At 40.7% G+C, this 22,085-nt stretch overlaps 1 protein-coding gene across 1 annotated transcript; it reads left to right on the plus strand.

The window, feature by feature from the left end:
• The first annotated feature begins 1,023 nt into the window (after nt 1-1,023).
• On the plus strand, nt 1,024-21,815 carry LOC143860757 (hydroxyproline-rich glycoprotein family protein). Its single transcript, XM_077371571.1, has 7 exons — nt 1,024-1,314; nt 1,432-1,601; nt 19,457-19,533; nt 20,517-20,582; nt 20,758-20,832; nt 20,930-21,004; nt 21,114-21,815. Exons 1-7 carry the CDS (start codon nt 1,163-1,165, stop codon nt 21,594-21,596), a joined length of 1,098 nt encoding a protein of 365 aa, XP_077227686.1. The 5' UTR covers nt 1,024-1,162; the 3' UTR covers nt 21,597-21,815.
• Nucleotides 21,816-22,085: the final 270 nt, after the last annotated feature.

Genomic DNA, 22,085 nt, shown 5'->3' on the forward strand with positions numbered 1-22,085 from the left:
GATCGAGTTCCTTGATCAGATCAGCTACCACAAATCCGGCCCATTTTTGTTGACTCCACATTAATCTGACCATACAGTGTTAAAAGTATAAAAGATAAATAACACATTTCTCCAACAGCTTAAGCTTTTGGAGAAGTTGGTAAGTTAACATGGTATCAAAGCCAAAGGTCTCGAGTTCTCAAACCTCCCGGATAGCAAAAGTCCACATGCGATGGTCAGCCCAAAGTGGGCCACACGTGCATGGGAGTGTTAAAAGTATAAAAGATAAATAACGCCTTTCTCCAACAGCTTAAGCTTTTGGAGAAGTTGGTAAGTTAACACACAGCACCTTGATCCATTACTCCTTATTTAGTGATTGATCCATTACTCCTTTTTTAGTGATAACCGAAAGGAACCACCAAATTACAGTGGAACTGTGGACTTCTAAGGACTACCTAAGTCGAGCTTACCTATCAAAAAAAAAAAACTTGAGCTCAAGAAAAAGGGCAGTGATAAATTCACCTCCTTATATTACAATATTCACCCCCTACGGTAGAAAATGGACTGGACAGCCCACACCATAGGATGATCCAAACCGTCCATTTGATGGGCCACAATGTAAATAGGCTGTGCCTCAAAAATCATTTCCATAGGATGATTGTGGAAAATGGACTGTACAGCCTACACCATAGGATGATCCAAACCGTCCATTTGATGGGCCACAATGTAAATAGGTTGTGCCTTAAAAATCATTTCCATAGGATGACCGTAGAAAAATGGACTGTACAGCCCAAACCATAAGATGATCCAAACCGTCCATTTGATGGGCCACAATGTAAATAGGTTGTGCCCCAAAAATCATTTCCATAGGATGATCCTAGCCGTCCGATCCATATGGAGTTTCTCTATAGATCGGAGGGCTAGGATCAACTTATATAAGTAATTTTCGTGCACAACCTATTTACAATGTGTGTGGGCCGTACAGTGACTACAGTCTATTTCCAAAAATATAGAATTATAGAAGGGGGTGAATTAATTTATCAGTCACTCTTTTTAATTTTTATCTTTCGTTCCTCTCAAGTATCAACAACGTTCGTCTCAGCCCTAAAAAACAGAAAGGAAAAACCAGTAAGCAAAGGTAGAGGGAGAGGGAGAGGAAGAAGGAAGAAATTAGGGTTTTGAGATGGACCGAGACTGGGGTTCGAAACCAGGGAGCGGAGGCGCAGCCTCTGCTCAAAATGAAGCCATAGATCGGAGAGAGAGACTACGAAGGTTGGCACTCGAGACCATCGATCTCGCCAAGGATCCCTATTTTATGCGTAATCATCTCGGAAGGTAATGGATAGCTCAGTACTTTGTAATGAGGGGGTGTTATTATCAATTTTATATCTCTTCAATTCAGTTCACCCTTTCTTCTTCTTGGGTTTTCATCATATAAGTATTGAATTTCAGCTACGAGTGTAAACTTTGTCTAACATTGCACAACAACGAGGGAAACTACTTGGCTCACACACAGGGCAAGCGTCATCAGACCAATTTGGCCAAGCGAGCTGCCCGCGAAGCCAAAGACGCCCCCGCCCAGCCCCAACCCCACAAACGGAAGGTCTCCCTCCGCAAGACCGGTACTGTTCTCTCTCTCTCTCTCTCTCTCTCTCTCTCTCTCTCTCTCTCTCTCTCTCTCTCTTCTGGGTTTACTCTTTTCTTGTAGTTTAATTCTTGAATTCATGGAAAGACCCATGATTGCTCGTCTACAAATGTCCAAATTTTGATGCCTAATATACCCCATAGATAGTTGAACTCTATAGGAACAATGATCAATTTTAGCTCAAATGGTTTGTAGGCGATTGCTTCAATACTAGTAGATGCCTAAGAAAAGATAAGGACCCTCCTTGGCGTTTTTACCTTAACAGGGTGAATGATATGGCATTGTCAGCTCTAGTCTTGAATTCTTCTTGATTCTCCTGGTGTTGGGACGTTTTAGAATTATTTGGTTGGGAATTTCAGGTTTTAAGAAAGTTTTGGAAAGCTGGTAGGAGGAGATTGAGGTAAATGGTTGGAAGGGCTTTAAATTTATGTGGAAGCTCAAAGAGTTAAATAGAAAGTTTAGAATGGAAAAATATATGTTCTTGGGTCATTGGAGGCTAAGAAAATATGTCTCTCGTCATGAGTTAGAAAGGATGAATTGAGTAGAAGGCAAAGGTTATCAAATGGAGAGAAAGTGAAGAGTGATATTGTTAATAAGGTATAGGCTTTTTTATCTATCAAAAATTAAAATAAAAAAATTATAGGTTTTAAGACAAGAATTAAATGCAAAAGTACTTGATTAAGAAAGTGCAGTGATACCGGGAATCTCAAACCAGGAGGTAGCAGTCTCAAAATGGAATTATGTGTCTTCGATGATGAAGACATCATCAACTGTGAGTTTCCTTTTTCACGATGGTCACAATCCTTAGATTCAGGAACACAAGACTTTAGGTTGGATTGGTTTTGTGCCTTTGGCCATTCAAATATTTTTACTTTAAGATGGTTTTCTTTTTTGAAAGTGTACATTGAAGGAATGTGTGCAACCTTATCATTTGTCTTGATGGTTGTACAATAAAAACCTTATCATCGGACTTTCACGCAGGACTATTCCCATATAAGGGTCTTGTTATGGCTACCACAAAACGATGTCGGCCTTTGTTAATAACTTAACATCAATGCTTAATGATTGGTTTGTGTACAAATCTAAATATTGCATCCTTGATACCAAGAATTGCTTCCGTGTCTAGCCATTTACATTCTAAATATTTCTGAATGTATCATTGATCATCGATGAGACTAGTTTACAAGTCTGGCGTTACTCGTAGTCTGATGTACTTGTATGTCTCTAACTCTCATCATTATAACATGCTTGTTAAATATCTATAGAGATACTCTCTTTGTCAAGGTAACCACAATCATATTATTCCCAGGTAAACATGCTTTACTCAGTCATTTCTATTGTATTTTGCATATAATGATATTCTGCTTCACCGTGCTTTCCTTCCTAGTTGTTGGCTTCACTCTTGATTCAATAAATGGAAGCCTAATTTTCACAGAACAATGCTAACTGGACCATAAGATATTTCAGTCATCAAAGCTTTCAAGAAGCAGCTAATCCATATGGCATATATTGTTTCCATGCTATAGGGTATGTGTTTAGCCTACCTAATATGCAAAGCAACACACCTTTGGTTTTTATCGGTCGATGATATATATCCTTCTCCAAAGGTTGGACAAGGATGTCCAAATGTTGACTTTTTTAATCATTGAATGTCCAAATGTTGGATTTTTTTAATCATTGGATATTTGGATCTCTTTCAAAATCAACATTAGTGCCTCCAATCACATCAAGCTTGTAGCTTGAAATTGGTCCCAATAGTCTTTATCTTTAATGTTCCAAAATTGATCTCTAAAGACTTTATTAATGTTCCCTTGATTGCCTACTAATATGCCATGCTTTGTTTACTTTTGTATCTGCTCACAAGTCCACAGTATACGAAATGTCAGGACTAGTACTCAACATTGCATACATATGTCTTGTCACCATCTATCGATATGGATGTTTTCACATTTCTTGTAATGTATTTTTCTATTTTGGGCATACTGCCTTGTTTGAATTTAATCCTTTACTAGTAAGTGTTGATAATGACTTATAATTATGCAACCCAAATTTTGTTTTAGGCACTGTTGTCTATTGTCACACCCCTAGTTATTGGTCTGCCTAAGACATGGAATGCTTCTATCATATATTCCATTTCAAAATGAGATCAGCTAAGATTCATATTTATCTATCATCACTAAATTTTTGCTTGCCAATAAGATATCATAGACATAATGATATGATGGTAAGATTGTTCCCATTTCTCCAAATGTATGCATTGTTGATCTAACTCGTTGAATTCATATCCCAACTCTAGGACTAATTTATGAAAAGTCAACTACTACTGCCTAGAGGATTGTTTTGAGTCCACACAATGATTTCTTAACTTTGAAAACTTTGTTCTTTTTTCCATTGATTGCAAAACCTTTGGGTTGTTTCATGTAGATTTCTTTTTTTAATTCCTCATAAGGAATGTAATCTTAACATCTAACTAGAATAATAAGTCATAGTGAGCAACCATTGCCGCTATCATTCTGATTGATACAAACTTTGCTATTGGTGGATATGCACTCATATTTTTCAACAAAAAAAAAAGAAGTAAAGAAGCAATATGTATCCTATCCTCCTACTCAACATTTAGTTTTTGTGTTTGTATGTCTACCTTTTGGCCACTAATGTTGCCTTGCATTTGTATGATGTCTCATCTTCTTTGAGTTTCTTTTTATAGAACCATTTACCACCTATTGTCTGCCTATATTTAAGAAGCTTGGTTAATTCCTATGTTGCATGGATTCTTTGTCCCCCCAATGGTGAATCCGTGTCGATATGTTTCGACACGCGAATCGGACATGGATTCGCGTGGGACACACTCGGATTCTTGTTGTAGTCGTGTCTCTCATAAATCTTATTTTTTCGGGCGAATCCGACACAGTTTTGTCTCTTTTAAAATGCGAATCATGTATATTTTCCCTTTAAACATGTTTTCTGCTAAATTCTTTTGTGTAAAAACACAACCCGTCCTCTCTTAACTAAAACCCTAGTGCCTCGACCCTCGAACATCATCCCCCTTCTTCTTCGACTCTTATAAAAACTAACACCTCTACCCTCTACCCTCAAAATTTTCATGAATATATACACATTTTTTTGGTGAGTCGAATATATATATACATATACATATAAAAATGTGTTTATATATATATATGAGGAAAAGGATTGTACGCTCGAGCGTACCAAGCTTATGGTACGCTCGAGTGCCCAATCACATGGGTCCCAAATTTTTTGTGGTGATCCAAAGCATTCATTTGCAAGGTCCTATCATAGATAGGGTGTGTACCAAAAATCAACTACATTGAATCATCCTAACCCCTCCAAAAGTGGAGGACAAAAATGGGCAGATTTGTGGACACACAGTGTCTGTCCATTTTAACCTCCACAAATGGATGGGTTAGGATGATCCTATGGAGCTGATTTTTGGTACACACCCCATCTATGTAAGGGCCTTTCAAATGAATGCTTTGGATCATCCTAACAAAGTGGACCCACATGTGATTGGGCACTCGAGCATACCATAAGCTTGATACGCTCGAGCGTACAATCCTTTTCCTCTCTCTCTCTCTCTCTCTCTCTCTCTATATATATATATATATATATATATATATATTTTTTTTTTTTTTTTTTTTTTTTTTTAAATTTTAAATTTTATTAATAAAAATTATTGAATCCACGAATCCTACTTTTTCGGATTTGCCGAATCCGACACCTCGAATCCGTGTCAGATCCCGACATGCGAATCCGAATCCATGCAACACAGTTTAATTCCTAAGCGTTCTTTTCTATGGGTTTTATTTCATCTTTCATAGCTTTTAGATATTCTAGTGATTCGGGTACGTTTACTACATCCAAGTAACTATCTGGATCATCTGATTCAAGATCTTCTAAATTTGTTTTTGCTAATGATTCCCTCATTTTGGTGGCTCTATTGCATTAAAACTTAAAACGTTGTCTAGATGATGGTAGTTTTGGCGATTGCTTGCCTTCATGACAATCTCTAGAAAGGAAGTCTGCATGGCAATTTTTAAGCTTGGAAAGGATAAAGTTCCGAGTGTGGATGGTTCTTCCCCTTGCTTTTTTTTTCTTTCTAGTATTTGGGATATTGTATTGGATGATGCCATGCACTAATATGGTTCTCTATGCTCTTTTCTTCATTTAGAGACTTTTTTTTTTTTGAATGGTTTCATCATTTAGAGACTAAAAAACTGCTTTTGTTGTTGGGCGATAAATTCTTGATGGTATTGTGATTGCCAATGAATTATTGACTCAGACTAAAAAACCTGATCAGACAGGAATGATTCTTAAGTGAGACCGTGAGAAGGCATACAATGCGCTAGAGTAGCCCCTTAGGCAAGGTGACCCACTTTCCCCCTTTTGTTTATTCAAGTAGCAGAAAACAATGGTTACCTCTTGACTAAAGCTTCGAAGTGTATTTTCATTAGTGGGTTTGGGTCCCACCTAGGAGTGGAGGACGGGTTGTCTTACATCTCCAGTACCTAGATGTTACTGTTAGACGAAAGTTTAGACAGAGAAAATAAATAAGTTAGGGTTATCTCCCCCTGACTCATATCTTTATACTAAAACATAAAGGAATGTACAAAGTCCTAAATGCCCTTAGGCAAGTTACATATTCCAACACTCCCCCTCAAGCTGGAATGTAGATATCATACATTCCTAGCTTGTTACATATATCATTCAATTTTGACTTATTTAAGGACTTTGTAAACATATCAGCTAATTGGTCCCCTGACCGAGTAAACACAGTGCAAATCTCTCTTTTCTGGATTCTTTGACGGATAAAATGACAATCCACTTCAATATGCTTGGTGCGCTCATGGAAGACTGGATTGTTGGCAATGTATATTGCAGCTTTGTTGTCGCAATAAAGCTGCGAAGGAGAAGATGAAATGAAGCCAATTTCAGAAAGAAGTGAACGTAGCCAAATAAGTTATGTGCTTGTCTGTGCCATTGCCCTGTATTCAGCCTCTGCACTGGACTTAGCTATAACATCCTGCTTCTTACTCTTCCATGAAACAAGATTGCCACCTACAAATGTACAATGCCTAGTGGTGGACCGTCTATCTGCTGGGGATCCAGCCCAATCTGAATCAGAGAAGCCTTCAACTTTCATATGGCCATGTCTTTTGAACATCAATCCCTTCCCTGGAGCCCCTTTCAAATACTTAAGAATCCGTGTCACCGCAGCCAAGTGAGAAGTACGTGGAGAGCTCATATACTGACTGACAACGCCAACAACATATGAAATATCTGGCCGAGTAACCGTGAGATATATAAGTTTACCGACAAGCCTGCGATACCTGCCAGGATCCTCCAACAACTCTCCTTCTGGAACAAGTTTCACATTAGGATCCATGGGTGCAGAAGCTCATTTAACTCTAAGATTGTCTGTTTCTTTTAGCAAGTCCAAGACATACTTTCTCTGTGATAGGAACAAGCCTCTAGAGGAACGAGCAACCTCTATCCCCAAGAAATACCTGAGCTGACCCAAATCCTTAGTAGAGAATTCCTTTTGCAAGAAGGTTTTCAAACGTTGTATACCTTGTGAATTGCTTCCTGTGATGATTATGTCATCCACATAAACTATTAACAAAATACACCCAGCTGAAGAGTGATAACTGAAGACTGAGTGATCCACTGCGCATTGTTTCATGCCAAAGCGCATGACTGCCTCACTGAATCTCCCAAACCACGCACGCGGAGATTGTTTGAGGCCATATAGTGACTTACGTAGGCGACACACGTAGGAGGAAGTCTCCCCCTGAGCAACAAACCCTGGTGGTTGCTCCATATACACCTCCTCAGTTAGGTCGCCATGGAGGAAGGCATTCTTCACATCCAGCTGATGAAATTAACAGCAAGAGACAGGAACACACGGACAGAGGGAATTTTCGCAACGGGACTGAATGCCTCAGTGTAGTCAACACCAAAAGTCTGAGTGTATCATTTCGCGACTAACCGTGCTTTTAAGCGCTCGACAGTACCATTAGGGAGGTATTTGATGGAGAAAACCCACCGACAACCAACAGGATGGGCACCAGCGGGTAGGGAAACCAGATCCCATGTATCATTACTATGAAGAGCGTCCATTTCTAGGTTCATAGCATCATGCCAGCCAGGATGGTCAAGAGCCGCAGCCACTGACTGTGGTAAAGAGATAGAAGACAAGGAGGAAACAAAGCTCTGGAAGGTACTGGTGAGCTTATCATAAGAAACAAAATTCGAAATAGGATGTGCAGTGGAACGGGATCTCGTACGAGATGCAATAGGAGAATCAGATACAACAGAGGAAGGCGGAAGAGAAGATACCTGAGAGCGGGAGAGGGATCATCGGCTCAGAAGATGATTGTGCGAGAGGAGGTAGAAGAGACCTATCTGTAACTTGGCGCCGCTGATACTGCTGTGTAATTTTAGGTGGAACTGGCTTCTCCAACATGGCAGAAGAAGTAGAAGCTGCAGAAGCTAGCCGCACGGAAATAGGAGATGACGGAAGAGAAGCAGGTAGATCTGGTAAGGGAAGCGAGACCTCGGACTCGAGAGAAGGGGTGAAAGATGCCGCGCCGTGTTGGAAGAATGCCTCAGACTCAAAGAACGTAACATCGGTTGAGACAAACCAGCGACGCAGACGAGGGCTATAACAACGATAGCCTTTCTGCGTACGGGAATACCCCAGAAAGACAACGCTCAGACCGGGGATCGAGTTTGTCACGGCCAGGTCCAAGGTGATGAACAAAACAAACGCATCCAAATACACGAGGTGTCAGAGGAAACTGTTCCTTACTAGGAGATAAAATCTCGAAAGAAGAGGCACCCTCTAAGACAGACTCTAAGACAGAGGAAGGAAGGCAATTTGCTAAGAAACACGCCGTGAGAAGGGCATCACTCCAGTATGCCTTAGGAACACTCATCTAAAAAAGAAGAGTGCGACCTACTTCAAGCAAATAACGAAGTTTCCGCTCAGCAACACCATTCTGTTGAGAGGTGTACGCACATGAAGACTGATGTAAAATCCCATGTTGGGAGAGATAGGATTGAAAGCCATTAGTATCAGAAAAATATTCTCTAGCATTGTCAGTACGAAGACATTTAATATTGCAATTATATTGATTCTTAATTTCAGAATGAAATGTGCGAAAAGCAAAGAACACATCGGATCGACTCTTGAGTAAATATAATCAGGTCATGCGTGAGAAGTCATTAATAAACACAATAAAATACCGAAAGCGAGTACTAGACGCGACCCTAGAGGGTCCCCATACATCAGAATTGATTAATTCAAATGGACAAGACACTCGACTAATGATCCGGGACGGAAACGACACACAACGGTGCTTCCCGAGTTCACAGGACTCGCACTGAAAACTAGAAAAAGGTCCGGGAACCAGAGAAGTCTGCTGCAGCCGCTGAAGTGAAGGATGCCCCAGGCGACAATGCCACTGAAATGTATCCACAGAGCTATGTAAGACAGTAGGCGGCCGGCAGTCAAGACGATAGAATCCATCTACCTCACGACCCGTTCCAATCGTCTTCCCAGTTGAGAGATCCTGAAACAAACAGTAAGATGGGAAAAATGAGACAGAACAATGGAGAGATTTAGTAATTTGGCTAACTGAAAGTAAACTAAATGGTGATTTTGGAACACAAAACAGAAGATAAGGTAAGAGCAGGATGAGAGGAGATATGACCAACACCAGTGATAGGTGTAGTGGACCCATCAACAAGGGTGATAGACTGAGAGGGAGATGAGAAAGAGCGAAAAGAATGAAGCTGAGAAGAGTTACCAGTCAGGTGATTGGATGCCCTAGAGTCAATGATCCATGACCCTGAGCTAGATAGAAGGGTAGTGGGTGAACTACCTGGCTGGGCGAAACCTGCAGAGGGAGGACGAGAACTGAGCCGCAGACGCTGGAACTCCTCATAATCGGCACGGGATAATGTATAGGTGGAATCAGCTGGTGCAGGAACAGAAGCAGAGGAAGCGCAATCTGAAACCGAAGCAGTAGTAGCACCCATGTGAGCCGAGCGTGCCTGACGAAGCTCGGGATGCAGGGTATAGCAATGGTCAATATAATGTCCCTCGCGCTGACAGTGAGTGCAAAAAGAACGGCCACGACCACCACCAGAACGACCACCACCACGGCCAGTACGCCCACGGCCACGACCAGAGGAGGCTCCACCACGAGGCGGGCGAGTACTGCCATTATAGGTCGCGAGAGCAGAACCATCAATAGGAACAGATATCACTAGATCACCAGGAAAGCACTGCTGGACGCGGGAGTAAACCTCAGTAAGGGAAGGAATAGCGCCAGAACCGATAATCTGCTGACGAAGATGCATGTACTCTGGACCCAAACTCTCAAGGTACTGCACAACACGGATCTGATCCCTCTGACGGGCAGCCTCTGTGAGATCCGTGGTAAGTGGCATGTAAACATCAAGCTGCTGACAGAGGCCAACGAATTGGCTGTAATGGGTGGCAAGAGGAAGATCATCACGGCGGAAACGCACCCACTCAGAATAGGTAGAGCAGATCCGACTAATGTTTGCCACGCCAGAGTAAAGAAGAGTAACCTGATCCCATATCCGTTTCGCAGTAGGCAGAAGCATCAAGGGCCCAGAGACGTGAGGGGCCATACTCTGCCACAGAAGGATGCAAACAAGAGCATCCTCCTGTTCCCATCGATCAAAGGTGGGATCCGTCGTAGGAGGAGGATCACGACGAATGACGTGGCCTTTCCCACGGACAATAAGATACTTCTCGACGGCTGCTTTCCAAGTAACATAGTTTGCCCCATCCAACTTAACAGTAGTGATATGTGGGAATGACCCATCCACAGAGAGAGATGATGACGGAGAAGACGCCAAAGAGGGTGTCGGACGAATACCAGGAGCCACTCCTGTGGAAGGATTGTCAAGCACCTCCTCCATAACAACAAGCAAGAAAGAAACAGACAATCAAATCCAAGACGAATAACAGGAGATAACAAAATAGGTGGGCAAACTAGGATAGGCCAAGAAAGCTAGACGCAGCTCCAAGAGTGACGGGCATCGACGAAGCTTGACAAGAGGGAAGCCATGAGACACAGAGGGGAGCCGCAAAGACAAGCAAGAATCAAAGTAGGGTAAGAGATGAAGATCTAACACATAATAACAGGGAGAAAAGAGTGGTAGGGTTTACCAAGAAAGAAAGAGACGGAAAAATGATGTGGGTTGAAAAACTTAGGGTGGGTGCAAATCCTCGGTCCTGGAAAAAGTTTTCCAAGCTGGGAAGAAAATATTTTCCTGGAAAATTTTGGGGGGGGGTGCAAATCCTCGTTCTTGGAAAATAATTTCCGCCCTGGGTAGAAAATGTGTGGGGGGTTGCTGCGCAGGGGTACAGGACCAGGAGCTTTGCGCAGGGGAAGAGAGACGTGGCGGGCGGGAGGAGGTAGGGAGGGCCTGCTACCTTCGGCTCGGACAGAACGACTCCTCCTCAGGAGGAAAAAGATGGCGTGCCGGTCTGCCTTCGATGAAACTTGGCCCGGACTTGGGTTTCGCGGCGAGGGGGTGGGCGGAGAAGATGGAGGCTGCTAGAGAACCCTAGGGATCAGAAAACCCTAAGGCTCTGATACCATGTTAGACGAAAGTTTAGACAGAAAATAAATGAGTTAGGGTTATCTCCCCCTGACTCATATCTTTATACTAAAACATAAAGGAATGTACAAAGTCCTAAATGCCCTTAGGCAAGTTACATATTTCAACAGTTACCATAACTTCTCCAATCCCTCGATGATCAGAAGTGCAAATATAAATTCTTTAATTGCCATCATTTAGGAGATTTCATGTCATAGGACTAACAAACGTAAATCCTCAGTCAACGAGACTAATATTGCCACTCCTGTCATCAAGTCAGTTGCTTTTGAACTAATTTACGGTGTCTGCCTTTTCGATGAGATACCTTGGACTACCTGTGAAATATGGTAGTCTTTAGCACTCATGATTGGGATTCGGTAATTGAAAGAATTGAACTAAAGATTAGAATAGTGGAAAAGTCGATATCTTCTTTTACAAGAAATAATCATGCTTCTAAAGGTCACTCTCTCAAACGTCGTGATATACATTATGTAAATGTTCATGATTCCTCCCTCAGTTGCGAAGAAAATCGAGGGGCACGGGAACTTCCTTTGGAACAATGACCTGAATTTCGAGAGGGTTCATCTGATAAATTAGAAACATGCATGTCAACATAAAAAAAAGTGGGGGCTCGGTATTAAGAATATAATCCAAAATGCGGCCCTTCATGCTACATGGTTTTTTTACCCTTCACGCTTAATGGTAGTGGAGATTACTTGGCAATATAGAGGCATTATGGTCCAATACAATAGTTTGTAAGTACCAAGCTTAGAATGGGTGCATTAGGTTGAGAGAATGATTATGGATGGCTTTCCAATATGGATCTCAGAATAGGATGGGGAATTTTCTATTAGATCTAGTCACTATTATCTTCTAATCTTTCCCCTATCAACTTCCCTAATATTTGAGAATATATGATGTCCCATAGACTTTTTTCCTTTCTTTGGTGTGCAATGCATGGCAAAATACTTATGTTTAATCGCTGCTCTCATGGTGCCTCAGTAGAAGCCCCAGATCATATATTCAATCATCGTCCCTGGACTATCCAAGTATGGAGCTTCTTTTTATGGGATATTTAATGTGTCTCCATGTTTGCCTGGCATGGCAACCACATTCGTTCCTTTTACTCATGTCAGTGCAGGCCTGTTGTAAATAAAAGGACCGACTATTGTGTGGAATATTTAATTCTCCTCCTCTTTGAATTATTTGGAAAGACCAAAACGACCATATTTATATTGGAAAATGAATAATTTTTGGCCCATTAATTAATTGGATGATCATTTAAATTTTTAAAAGGGCCATTACTATCCCTATATTTGAAATACCTCTCAATGAGTTAATCAATGACTATATTTCTATATGTGTGGATTACTTCCTCAACGTGTGCTTTAGACATTTGGAGTAGCCCTCCCCTCAGGGCATTAGCTGGATTGAACTCAATTTTGACTGTAGTAGCAATGTTCAAACCCAGGAAATCATATTACTCGCTTTGCTGGCATTGGGGGATGTTTCACGTACTCGAATAGTAGGATAGTTTTGACTTTTGTAGGTCCATGTGGGGAAAGTGGCTGAGGCTGAGGTCAAAGCTATTTGGTATGGGATCAATTCTTCCAAGCTATGGATTGAAGGTGATTCACTTGATACGATAAGGTGGCTCAAGGGGGAGGCTTCCCCTTGTCGAAAAATGGGTTTCAAAGTGATTTTTACCTCGTTTTATCGTATTCACTTGATACGATAAAGTGATTCACATGTTGCGAAAAAATGTATGTGTAAAACGCCTTATAATATGGCAAGCTCAATGAGCAGGTTTTATACTCAACTCAACTCAACTCAACTCAACTCAACAAAGCCTTTGTCCCAAACCAGTTGGGGTCGGCTAAATGAATCCTTTAGAAAATTTCATGAAGAAGGTGAAAGGAATCTACCCGGCTCAAATTGACTAAGTCTAATCCTAGCCCTAGTAGGGTTCGTCTACGTGGATCATTTTCTTCCATTCTCTCCTATCCAAGGCCATGTTCTCTGTTATGTTCCTAGCCATCAAGTCTTTCCTCATTGAGGCCTACATTGGATATGTCCAAACCATCTTAAGCGGTGGTCTCTCATCTTCTCTTCAATTGGTGCCACCCCCACCTTTTTACGAATGTCTTCATTTTTAATTCTATCTAACCTTATGTGGCTGCACATCCGTCAAAGCATTCGCATTTCCGCTACACTCATCTTATGCACATGCTGCTTCTTGGTGGCCTAACATTCTGAGCCGTACAGCATGGCTGGCCTCACAACTGGGCTGGCCTCACAGCTGTCTTATAAAACTTTTCCTTCAACGATAGGGATTTTATGGTCGCACAGAACTCCTGAGGCAAGCTTCCACTTCAACCAACCTGCTCTTATTCTATCGTTAACATCTTCTTCAACCTCTCCTTATGTAGAATTGAACCAAGATAGCGAAAGATATCCCTCTTAGGTACCTCCTGTCCAGTCATATTTACTACATCTTCGCCCCGCCTCCTTACATTACTAAAGTTGCACTCCATATACTCTGTCTTGGGAGCGTTAATGTAATATTTTCATCGTATGTCTTTCAAAATTCCAGTACATTAAAAGGAGTAATTTTTAACTATCTTATATAATGTTTCAAAATTTAAGTACATCAAAAGTAGTAATTTCTAACCGTCTTCATTTCCATGCCCTCTTTCCTCATGCCTTCTGAAGATTTGCCTCCGTGGTTGCTTCAATGAACGACTTTGAACTCCGTGTTTAAAAACGTGGATGCGACGTGGAATGCGGCCAAGAAAAATCCTTGTCGGCTTGGCATGGATGCAGCCAAGAACGAGGTTGACGCGGTCATAACTCGGGGAGAGTCAAAGGAGTTTTTATTGACTCTCTAGGGAAAAAGGTAGAACGTGAATGTGGTGCAACGCGGCCAAGGTAAAAGGGAGTCGACTCGGGGGAGTCAACACGGATGCGGGGGAGTTTTAAAGCTATGTTTCGAACAATTGGAGGAGTTTGATGCAAGTAAGTTGGTGAGGGGGATACCAATGGAGTAATAGGAGCAAGTTGGGAGCGGTTTCCATCTCTCTAGGATCGCGCTCCCTGGAAGCTCCTTCTTAAGGAGCGCCGAATCAAGGTTCCAAGTCGGGAGCGGCACCCCGAGGGAAGATTCCTGCTTCTAAGGTTCTTAATCACATCAACATACTTAGGAGGCACTTTTTTCCTTTCAAGGACCCACCACATAACACTCCTGGGAACCCTATCATACGCTTTCTCCAAATCAATGAAAATCATATGAAGGTCCTTTTTATTTTCTCTAAATCTCTCCATTATCCGCCTAATCAAGAAGACATCTTCCATCGTCGATTGTCGGGGCATGAAGCCAAATTGATTATCTGACACCTTAGTCTCTTTTCTTAGTTTATACTCAATTACCTTCTCCCAAAGCTTATGGTGTGACTCATTAGCTTAATTCCTTGATATTTGGTGCAACTCTGAATATCCCCTTTATTCTTATAAATAGGTACTGATGTACTCTTCCTCCACTCATCAGGCATCTTCTTAGTCTTCAATGAGCAGGTTTTATGTAAGAATTAAATTGATAGTATGATTGGAATATTTCGAACAATGCTCGTGATGTAGGCCAGGGAAGAGAAAATAAAGAAAGAGTGGAAAAGAAGAAGAAAAGGAGAAAGAATGGAGGAGAATGAGGGGACGGAGGAAAAAGAAGAAATCTGTGGAGGGGAGAATCTCAATCAATCTTTAATCATCAAAAACTAATAATCCCTAATGCATAAGGCCTATATATAGGCAATTGAAATAAAAGCCATAAAACTAAATACCATGGAACTAAAAATCCTAGTAACTAAATAACATGGAAATAAATTCATAAAAGTCCTAATGGGCAACTATGCTCCTATTGGGCCTACAATCTGCATCAGCCTTTTTTTACCATTCAAAAATAAATAAATAAATCTGTATCAGTCTGTTAAATAAAGCTATGCAAGAACTAATATAAGTTTTGTTTATAGGGTTTGGCAGTTGCTGTTAGACTTAAATATGGTTATTTGTACAGAAGGTTGTCCGTTCTGTACTGGTAAATCGAAAAATATGGTTATTTGTACAGAAGGTTGATAGGAATCCGATCTTTGGGCCGTATGAAAATAGAAGTATATCAAGCTAGAGAAAATTTGAAAGTAGCCCAGCATAGATATGCAATGTCATGGTGTCTTCAAAAGTTGCAAACTGGAAAGCTGTGAGCCCATCTAGACACCTTTACAAGTTGACAAAAGGCTACGACTGGTGAAGAACTTGTGGAAGATTCAACCAGACAGCATAGTATTTTGGAACGCTACAATATCTCATGTTTGCTAGGAAGAAGTTGCACTTTAGGTCATTTACAATTTTTGCATGATTATCTGATGTCATGGTTCAATAAGAAGCATAATTTTTTTTCCCAATCTGGTCCCCAAACTATAAAATTACAGGGAAAAAAACAAAGATTATAAACCAGTCCCTAATCATCATATACCCTAATATATCTCTACCATTAGTCTTCTAATCTTGAATGACTTAATCTACCTAAGGAAGCAAGTCATAAAGCCTTTAGACTTGCCAAAATTGAAAGTCCTGTATTTCACTCCCAAAATGTTTGTATGGTGCTAAAAGCCCAAGGGATTTCACGCCTTTGTTTTTGGACAACTTTAAACGTTAGGGAGGGAAGGAGTGGGCAATTAAGAGGTTATTAGAATCCTAGAATGGTTGATCTATGGCTGAGACCTCCAGTAAGGTTGCTAAAAATAAATTGTAATGGTAATAGCAAGTAGCAACTAGCAAGGTCGTCCTTTATGATTTTGACAAGTAGATGAAGGCAGCCTTTAGTGGTTGGATTTCTTACTCCATTGGTTATGTGGTAAATTTTCAAGATGTCGACTTAGAGGCGACGGTTTGATAGGGCCTTAGATTGATTCTGTCCTTAGGGGCCAATAAAGTTTGGATCACTGAGATTCCTTTTTAGTCGTTAATGCAGGTCAAAATGCGACCAAAGAAAATCCTAGTCAACTCGGCACGACGTGGCCGAGTACTTGGTTGACACTACCGGGCACTCGGTTGACGTGGTCATGACTAGGGAGAGTCAAAGGAGTTTTGACTTACTTTATAGAGGAAAACACGGTCTCAGACAAGAATGTGGCCAAGATAAAAGGGAGTCGACTCGGGGGATTCCATGATCACACGGGGGAGTTTTGAAACTATACATCAAGGTGGTGCTTAAGAAAGTTTAGGAAAATGGAATTTTGGACCAAGTCTTTTTTGGAATGTCGGTTTTCACATATCCATAGTGCTTTAGTTGATTATTTGGCAAAGTTTGGTGGAAGCTAGTGAACCATCCAAATGCACTAACCTGTTACAGGGGTGGGTGTCCGTTGCCATTACTTCTCATTGGTGTCTACCAGAGAGGATGAAATCCTGCCTCAAGTCTGGCTACAGGATGGTGTACCAGAGTGGTGGTGAAGAAACAAAAGAAAGAAGAGAATCCTAAGCTTCATTCTGCAGCTAGATACTGCCTGTTGTTCCTTAATTGTCCAGTCTAATGGGAGGTAGCAACTGGAAAGCTCATCCGTGCCAATACTCATTACTTTCCAGGGTGATGAGCTGGGTTTTTTTGTTGAATCAATGTAAGAGCATGTGAAGTTGACACATGTAGCTAGCTTGTGTTGGAGTGTCTCACTGTTTTACCTCACCTTGTAAAGGCAGGCTTCGTTGAAAAAAGCTGTTACATGTTGGGGAAGGGCCTGCTGTCATGGTCATAACTGTCAGCATCCAAGATGTTGGCATGCACCACGGGCTCATCTTTAAGAGATTGTTATGCGTTTGCTCACCGGCACTATCTGGATGGCGTCGTACTCTGCCATCTGTCAAGTGTAGGTGTTAGCGTTGTTTGAGATTCACCAGTTGGCAGATGAGGCGATGCAGGATTGGTGAATAGGCTTTCCAAAAGTGGTGGCATTAGACCTGTTTTATACATTGGGAAAACTCTGCCTGATGATTTCTTTTTCTAATTTCCTTTTGTTCTTAATAAATCAGTTATTTTCATCAAACCAGTGTGGTAGATTGATCGATTTAGGTATCTCGACGGGCCATCTTCCCTGAGAGATATTGGTGGAGGTCTGGTGAGGAAAGTTGGTTTGGTGAAGCTTTCGTTGGGTTTAAGCGTCATCATATCTGAAGACATGATGAGGTGAAAGGGACATAGCCCAAAGCATCCTACAAGCATTTGATTCTATGATCAATAAGTTCTCAGTCTCCACAATGTCTACCAAAGTTTAGGGGTGGATTATATGACTAGTTCAGGGGCAACCCGCTTGTTGCACCTAAAGAGCATTGGATCCCAACTATGGCATCAACAGTTTTAGAACCAATTGAAAGGTTTGCTGAGTGGAGAAATTCTGTGGCTATTGTATGGAGGCCCTTGTTAATTTCAGTTATATGCTTATTATGACCGGATTGCTTTATATTATTGGTAGTTCGGATGTTGTTGGAGATGGCGTTATTTAATCTTTTATACTTTAACACTCCCCCTCACGTGTGACCCCTCTATTTAGGGTTGGCCTACATGTGGCCCCTCTTTTTGGGTTGGTTGGCCATCACATGTGGATTTTTAATATCAAGGAGTTTTGAACCCAAGACCTTTGTTCCGATACCATGTGAAACATACAATTGCTCCAAAAGCTTAAGCTGTTGGAGATGGAGATGGCGTTATTTAATTTTTTATATTTTTAACAGCTTTTGGTTCATGCATTCCAATCCCTCACCGTTGTGTTTGTGGTAAGGGTCCATGAACCTTTTCAAAGGTCTCGTGTTCAATTCTCACAGGGAGTGGTACCAAAACACCCTTTGAGCTTTTGGTGCGTGTGTGTGTGCTTACATGTGTTACAATAAATAACATATTCCTATAGGGAACATTTTATTTTTTTTAATGTAGTTTCTCGTTGCAAACATGCATAATAAATTTGTTTAGGTGATATTATTCAACTAATATAGTATTTTGTGAGTGAGCCAATTGAAAAAAATCGCACAAAAGAACATTTTATTGCGTTTGAATTCCTATTTTGTATCTATGCTGCTCAAGGAGGCTAGTTGTGTGCTACACCCTTGTTCCCTGATTATGTTGGCTGGTAAAGATGAGTCATAATACTTTATATCTATTTTCCATTATATATTGTAGTGGATTTGCCTTCATCTATTATACCAAGTAAATACATGGTAAATCTTCTTAATTTAAATTTATGTACTTTTCAGGACTTGGAAAGTGTACAAGTTGAATCTAATTCTTTTGTTTCATTTTAACCGTAGCATACAGCTCAGGTTACACTTGTAACATATGTCGAGAAGAAAACAACCCAATTCATCATTTTATTTTCTACCCGAGTACCATTTGTTTTTATGTTTTTTTTTTTTTTGAATGGTAACCCGAGTACCATTAAACAAACAAGTTACAAATATTTATAGATTAATGGTCCCAAGGGTTGAGATATCCTGCAATTACATCCGTTCTCACTGGATCTTTTTTTTTTTGGGTCTTTTGTAAACTATTCACTTCTGAGGGCGAGCCTTGGCGCAACGGTAAGGTTGCTCCATTGTGACCTAGTGGTCCCGGGTTCAAGTCACGGAAACAGCCTCTCTGCAAAGCAGGCGTAAGGCTGCGTACATCTAGCCCTCCCCAGACCCTGCAATGGCGGGAGCCTCGTGTTCTAGGCCGCCCTTTTTTTTGTAAACTATTCAATTCCTTTCTGGAGCTTTTTCATTTTCTTTTCTTTTCTTTTTGAGGCACTCTTAGTCATTAAATACATAAAATTGACACTTTAAGAGGTAAAAAAGCTTTACATTTTTTATTATAATTGCTTTTGTTGCTCTAGATATTCGAAGGTGCGAGTGGTAGAGCCATGTAGTACAAAAAATTGCTTCACTTTGTCAGGTTTTCAAGGAAATGTATCATAGGGTAGGGACCCCACAGTAACTATCGATAATGAAAAATGGATAATGGACTCTCTGGATGCTGAAATCCTGATAATCACATTTTTTCCGAAAATACTGTATATGATGGTTAGCACTTCGTACTCTGTTTTTATATGTGATTCCTCATTTCCATGGCACTGAGTTAATGTTTTGTTGTGGTTGCAGTCAAAATTGGGAGGCCTGGATACAGGGTAACCAAGCAATTTGATTCAGAAACTAAGCAGCGTTCTCTTCTCTTCCAGGTGCTTATCCATTCCGTTTTCATCATTTTTCTGTCCAACTTGTATAATGCAATGCTGGTATGTTCTTTCCATTCTTTTCCTTCTAGATTACTTTGTTTTTAAAGGTACCGCAGCCCGTTAATCTCTCTTTGCAATTAAATTGGACATTATTATATGGGAATTGAAACTACAAAATATGACAACAGAGAATATTCATTCATACCCTTCTGCTTCTGGTGTAATTATTGCCCTCTTGTGTTTTTCACAGAGTTGAGAGGTTGCAGCATTTTTTTTCTTTTTCTTTTTCTTTTTCTTTTTTTGATAGGCCGAGTAGTCAAGTATATTACAGATATTTCCTTTTGAAAAAACAGAACTTTTTCTTATATGTTGCAGTTTGTGCCTGCTCGGACGATCCTATATTTTATAGAGCACTTTGCTTTCCAAGCTTGGAGCTTGGTAGTCATTTTTATGAATAATCAATACTCAGAGAATTGTGGAAATTAAATAAATTCACCAGATTGCAGGAGAGTATGCAATGGGTCTATGTATTAATTATGCAAAAAATGAGTGTTTATCATTTTCTTCAAAGTTTGTTTAAAGAATGTGATGTGAGTTTTATTTTGATTTTTTCACAAGTCTATGTTCCATGCAATATGTCCCTCATTGACCGCATGTATTTATTCACTGCATTATAGTTTCTAAGAGCGAAGATGGAAAATATGCTACATTTTTTTTCTTGCAGTTTACTATCTTCATTGTTTCTTAATAATCAAGCACATATTTCTTGGAAGACAATGTTGCAAGTATTTATTCATTGCATTACTGTTACTGAGAAGTATAGTTTCTAAGAGCAGAGATGGAAAGTGTGCCATATTTTTTATCTTCATTGTTTCTTAAGAATCAAGCGCTGATATATTTATTGGAAGACAATGTTGCAAGTATTTTATATTATTTGTTTCATTTTAATTTTCGTTTCTGATTTAGTAACCTTGTAACTATTCCAGATTGAATATCCTGAAATTGAAGACCTTTGCAAGCCAAGGCATCGGTTTATGTCATCGTTTGAGCAGGTAATATATTCATCATGAATACTTACTGGTTTTAATGCTAATTTTCTCACTCTACTAACCGATGCGCTCAGAACTTGACGTGTGCCCCCAGTTTCCATAATGTGCACCTATTTTAGCTAGGTTATACAATTTTTTGTGAAGCATAGACTAATATAGATATTGTTTTTTCATGAAGAGAGTCCAATCTTGCGATAAAAGATACCAGTATCTTCTATTTGCAGCTGAACCATATGAGATCATTGCTTTCAAGGTACATCTTCGATAGCTCAATACATGTCTATATCACATGTTTCTATTTCTTTTAGTGACCATACATTTCCTGGGTTGCATATTCCTCCCTTTTTCAGGTCCCAAGCACAGAAATTGACAAATCTACACCCAAGTTCTTTTCACACTGGGACCCAGACTCAAAAATGTTCACGGTTCGCCCCCAACTCCCCGTCTTAATGTTTGCCTTACTTTTTGCATTGTGTTTCAACTTGTTGATCTTTAAATACAAAGGAATGTTGATAAAAGAGCTTTAATGAACAGTTGCAGTTGTATTTCAAAATCAAACCACCAGAAGCTAATAAACCTCAGGCCCCACCTGTGCCGGTTGCTAATGGAACAACAGCTCCTGGTGTTCCTCCAAGGCCATTGCCTCCACCACCTCAAGGTCCACCACCCCCACCACAAGGACCTCCCCCAGCTGCTCCTACTGCAAATCCTCCAAGAGGTCCACCACCGCCTGTGCCGGGTCCACCACCCATGGGTGGCCCACCACCCCCTCCCCCACCCACAGCAAATGGTCCACGGCCCATGCCACCTGGTGCAGGTCTTCCGGTCCCACCACCACCACCACCAATTGGGAGTGGTACAATGGCGAACTTTACACCAGGTCCTCAGATTGGCCGTCCACCATCGATGATGCCACCACAAGGTTTTCCAGGGCAGCAGATGCAAGTCCAAGGTGTTCGCCCTCCGCCACCCCCGCCTAACATGGGGCTTCAGCTTCCAAGGCCACCACAATCATAGTAAGCATCTTATCAAAATCTTTTGGAAACCCATACGGGGAAACATTGTCTGGAAAAATCTTTACTGGAACTCAAGAAGAGTGATGATGGTTTGGCAATGTTTAGTTAAGACCTTTAATGTATTGTCTCTATGTAATGGATAGCAGTTTTGATTGTCAAATCTTACTTGGGATTTTATACATTCGGTGGATTTTGCAAAAAAGAAGAAAATTAGGTGGTTTGTGGGGTAATTGCTAACATTGCATGATTTATCTTGTGATGGTTGCAGGGGCACCCATGTTTTATAGATCCAACTCAATCACTCAATCTATTAATTAGAGTATTAATTATCAATAGGTATTGTCCATCACCGCCCTCTCCCTATCTCTAGTTATAGTTACGTGGCAACTAGTCTTCTTTCTCCTTGTCGTGCATTCATGCTCATGTTTCACATTTCTGATGCACCAGGAATTATAATGTTTTCCTTAACATTACATGGTGCAATTGCATT

Source organism: Tasmannia lanceolata, unplaced genomic scaffold (assembly GCF_043159265.1).
Source record: "Tasmannia lanceolata isolate RefF3 unplaced genomic scaffold, GAP_Taslan_0.1 ptg000037l, whole genome shotgun sequence".
Taxonomy (NCBI): domain Eukaryota; kingdom Viridiplantae; phylum Streptophyta; class Magnoliopsida; order Canellales; family Winteraceae; genus Tasmannia; species Tasmannia lanceolata.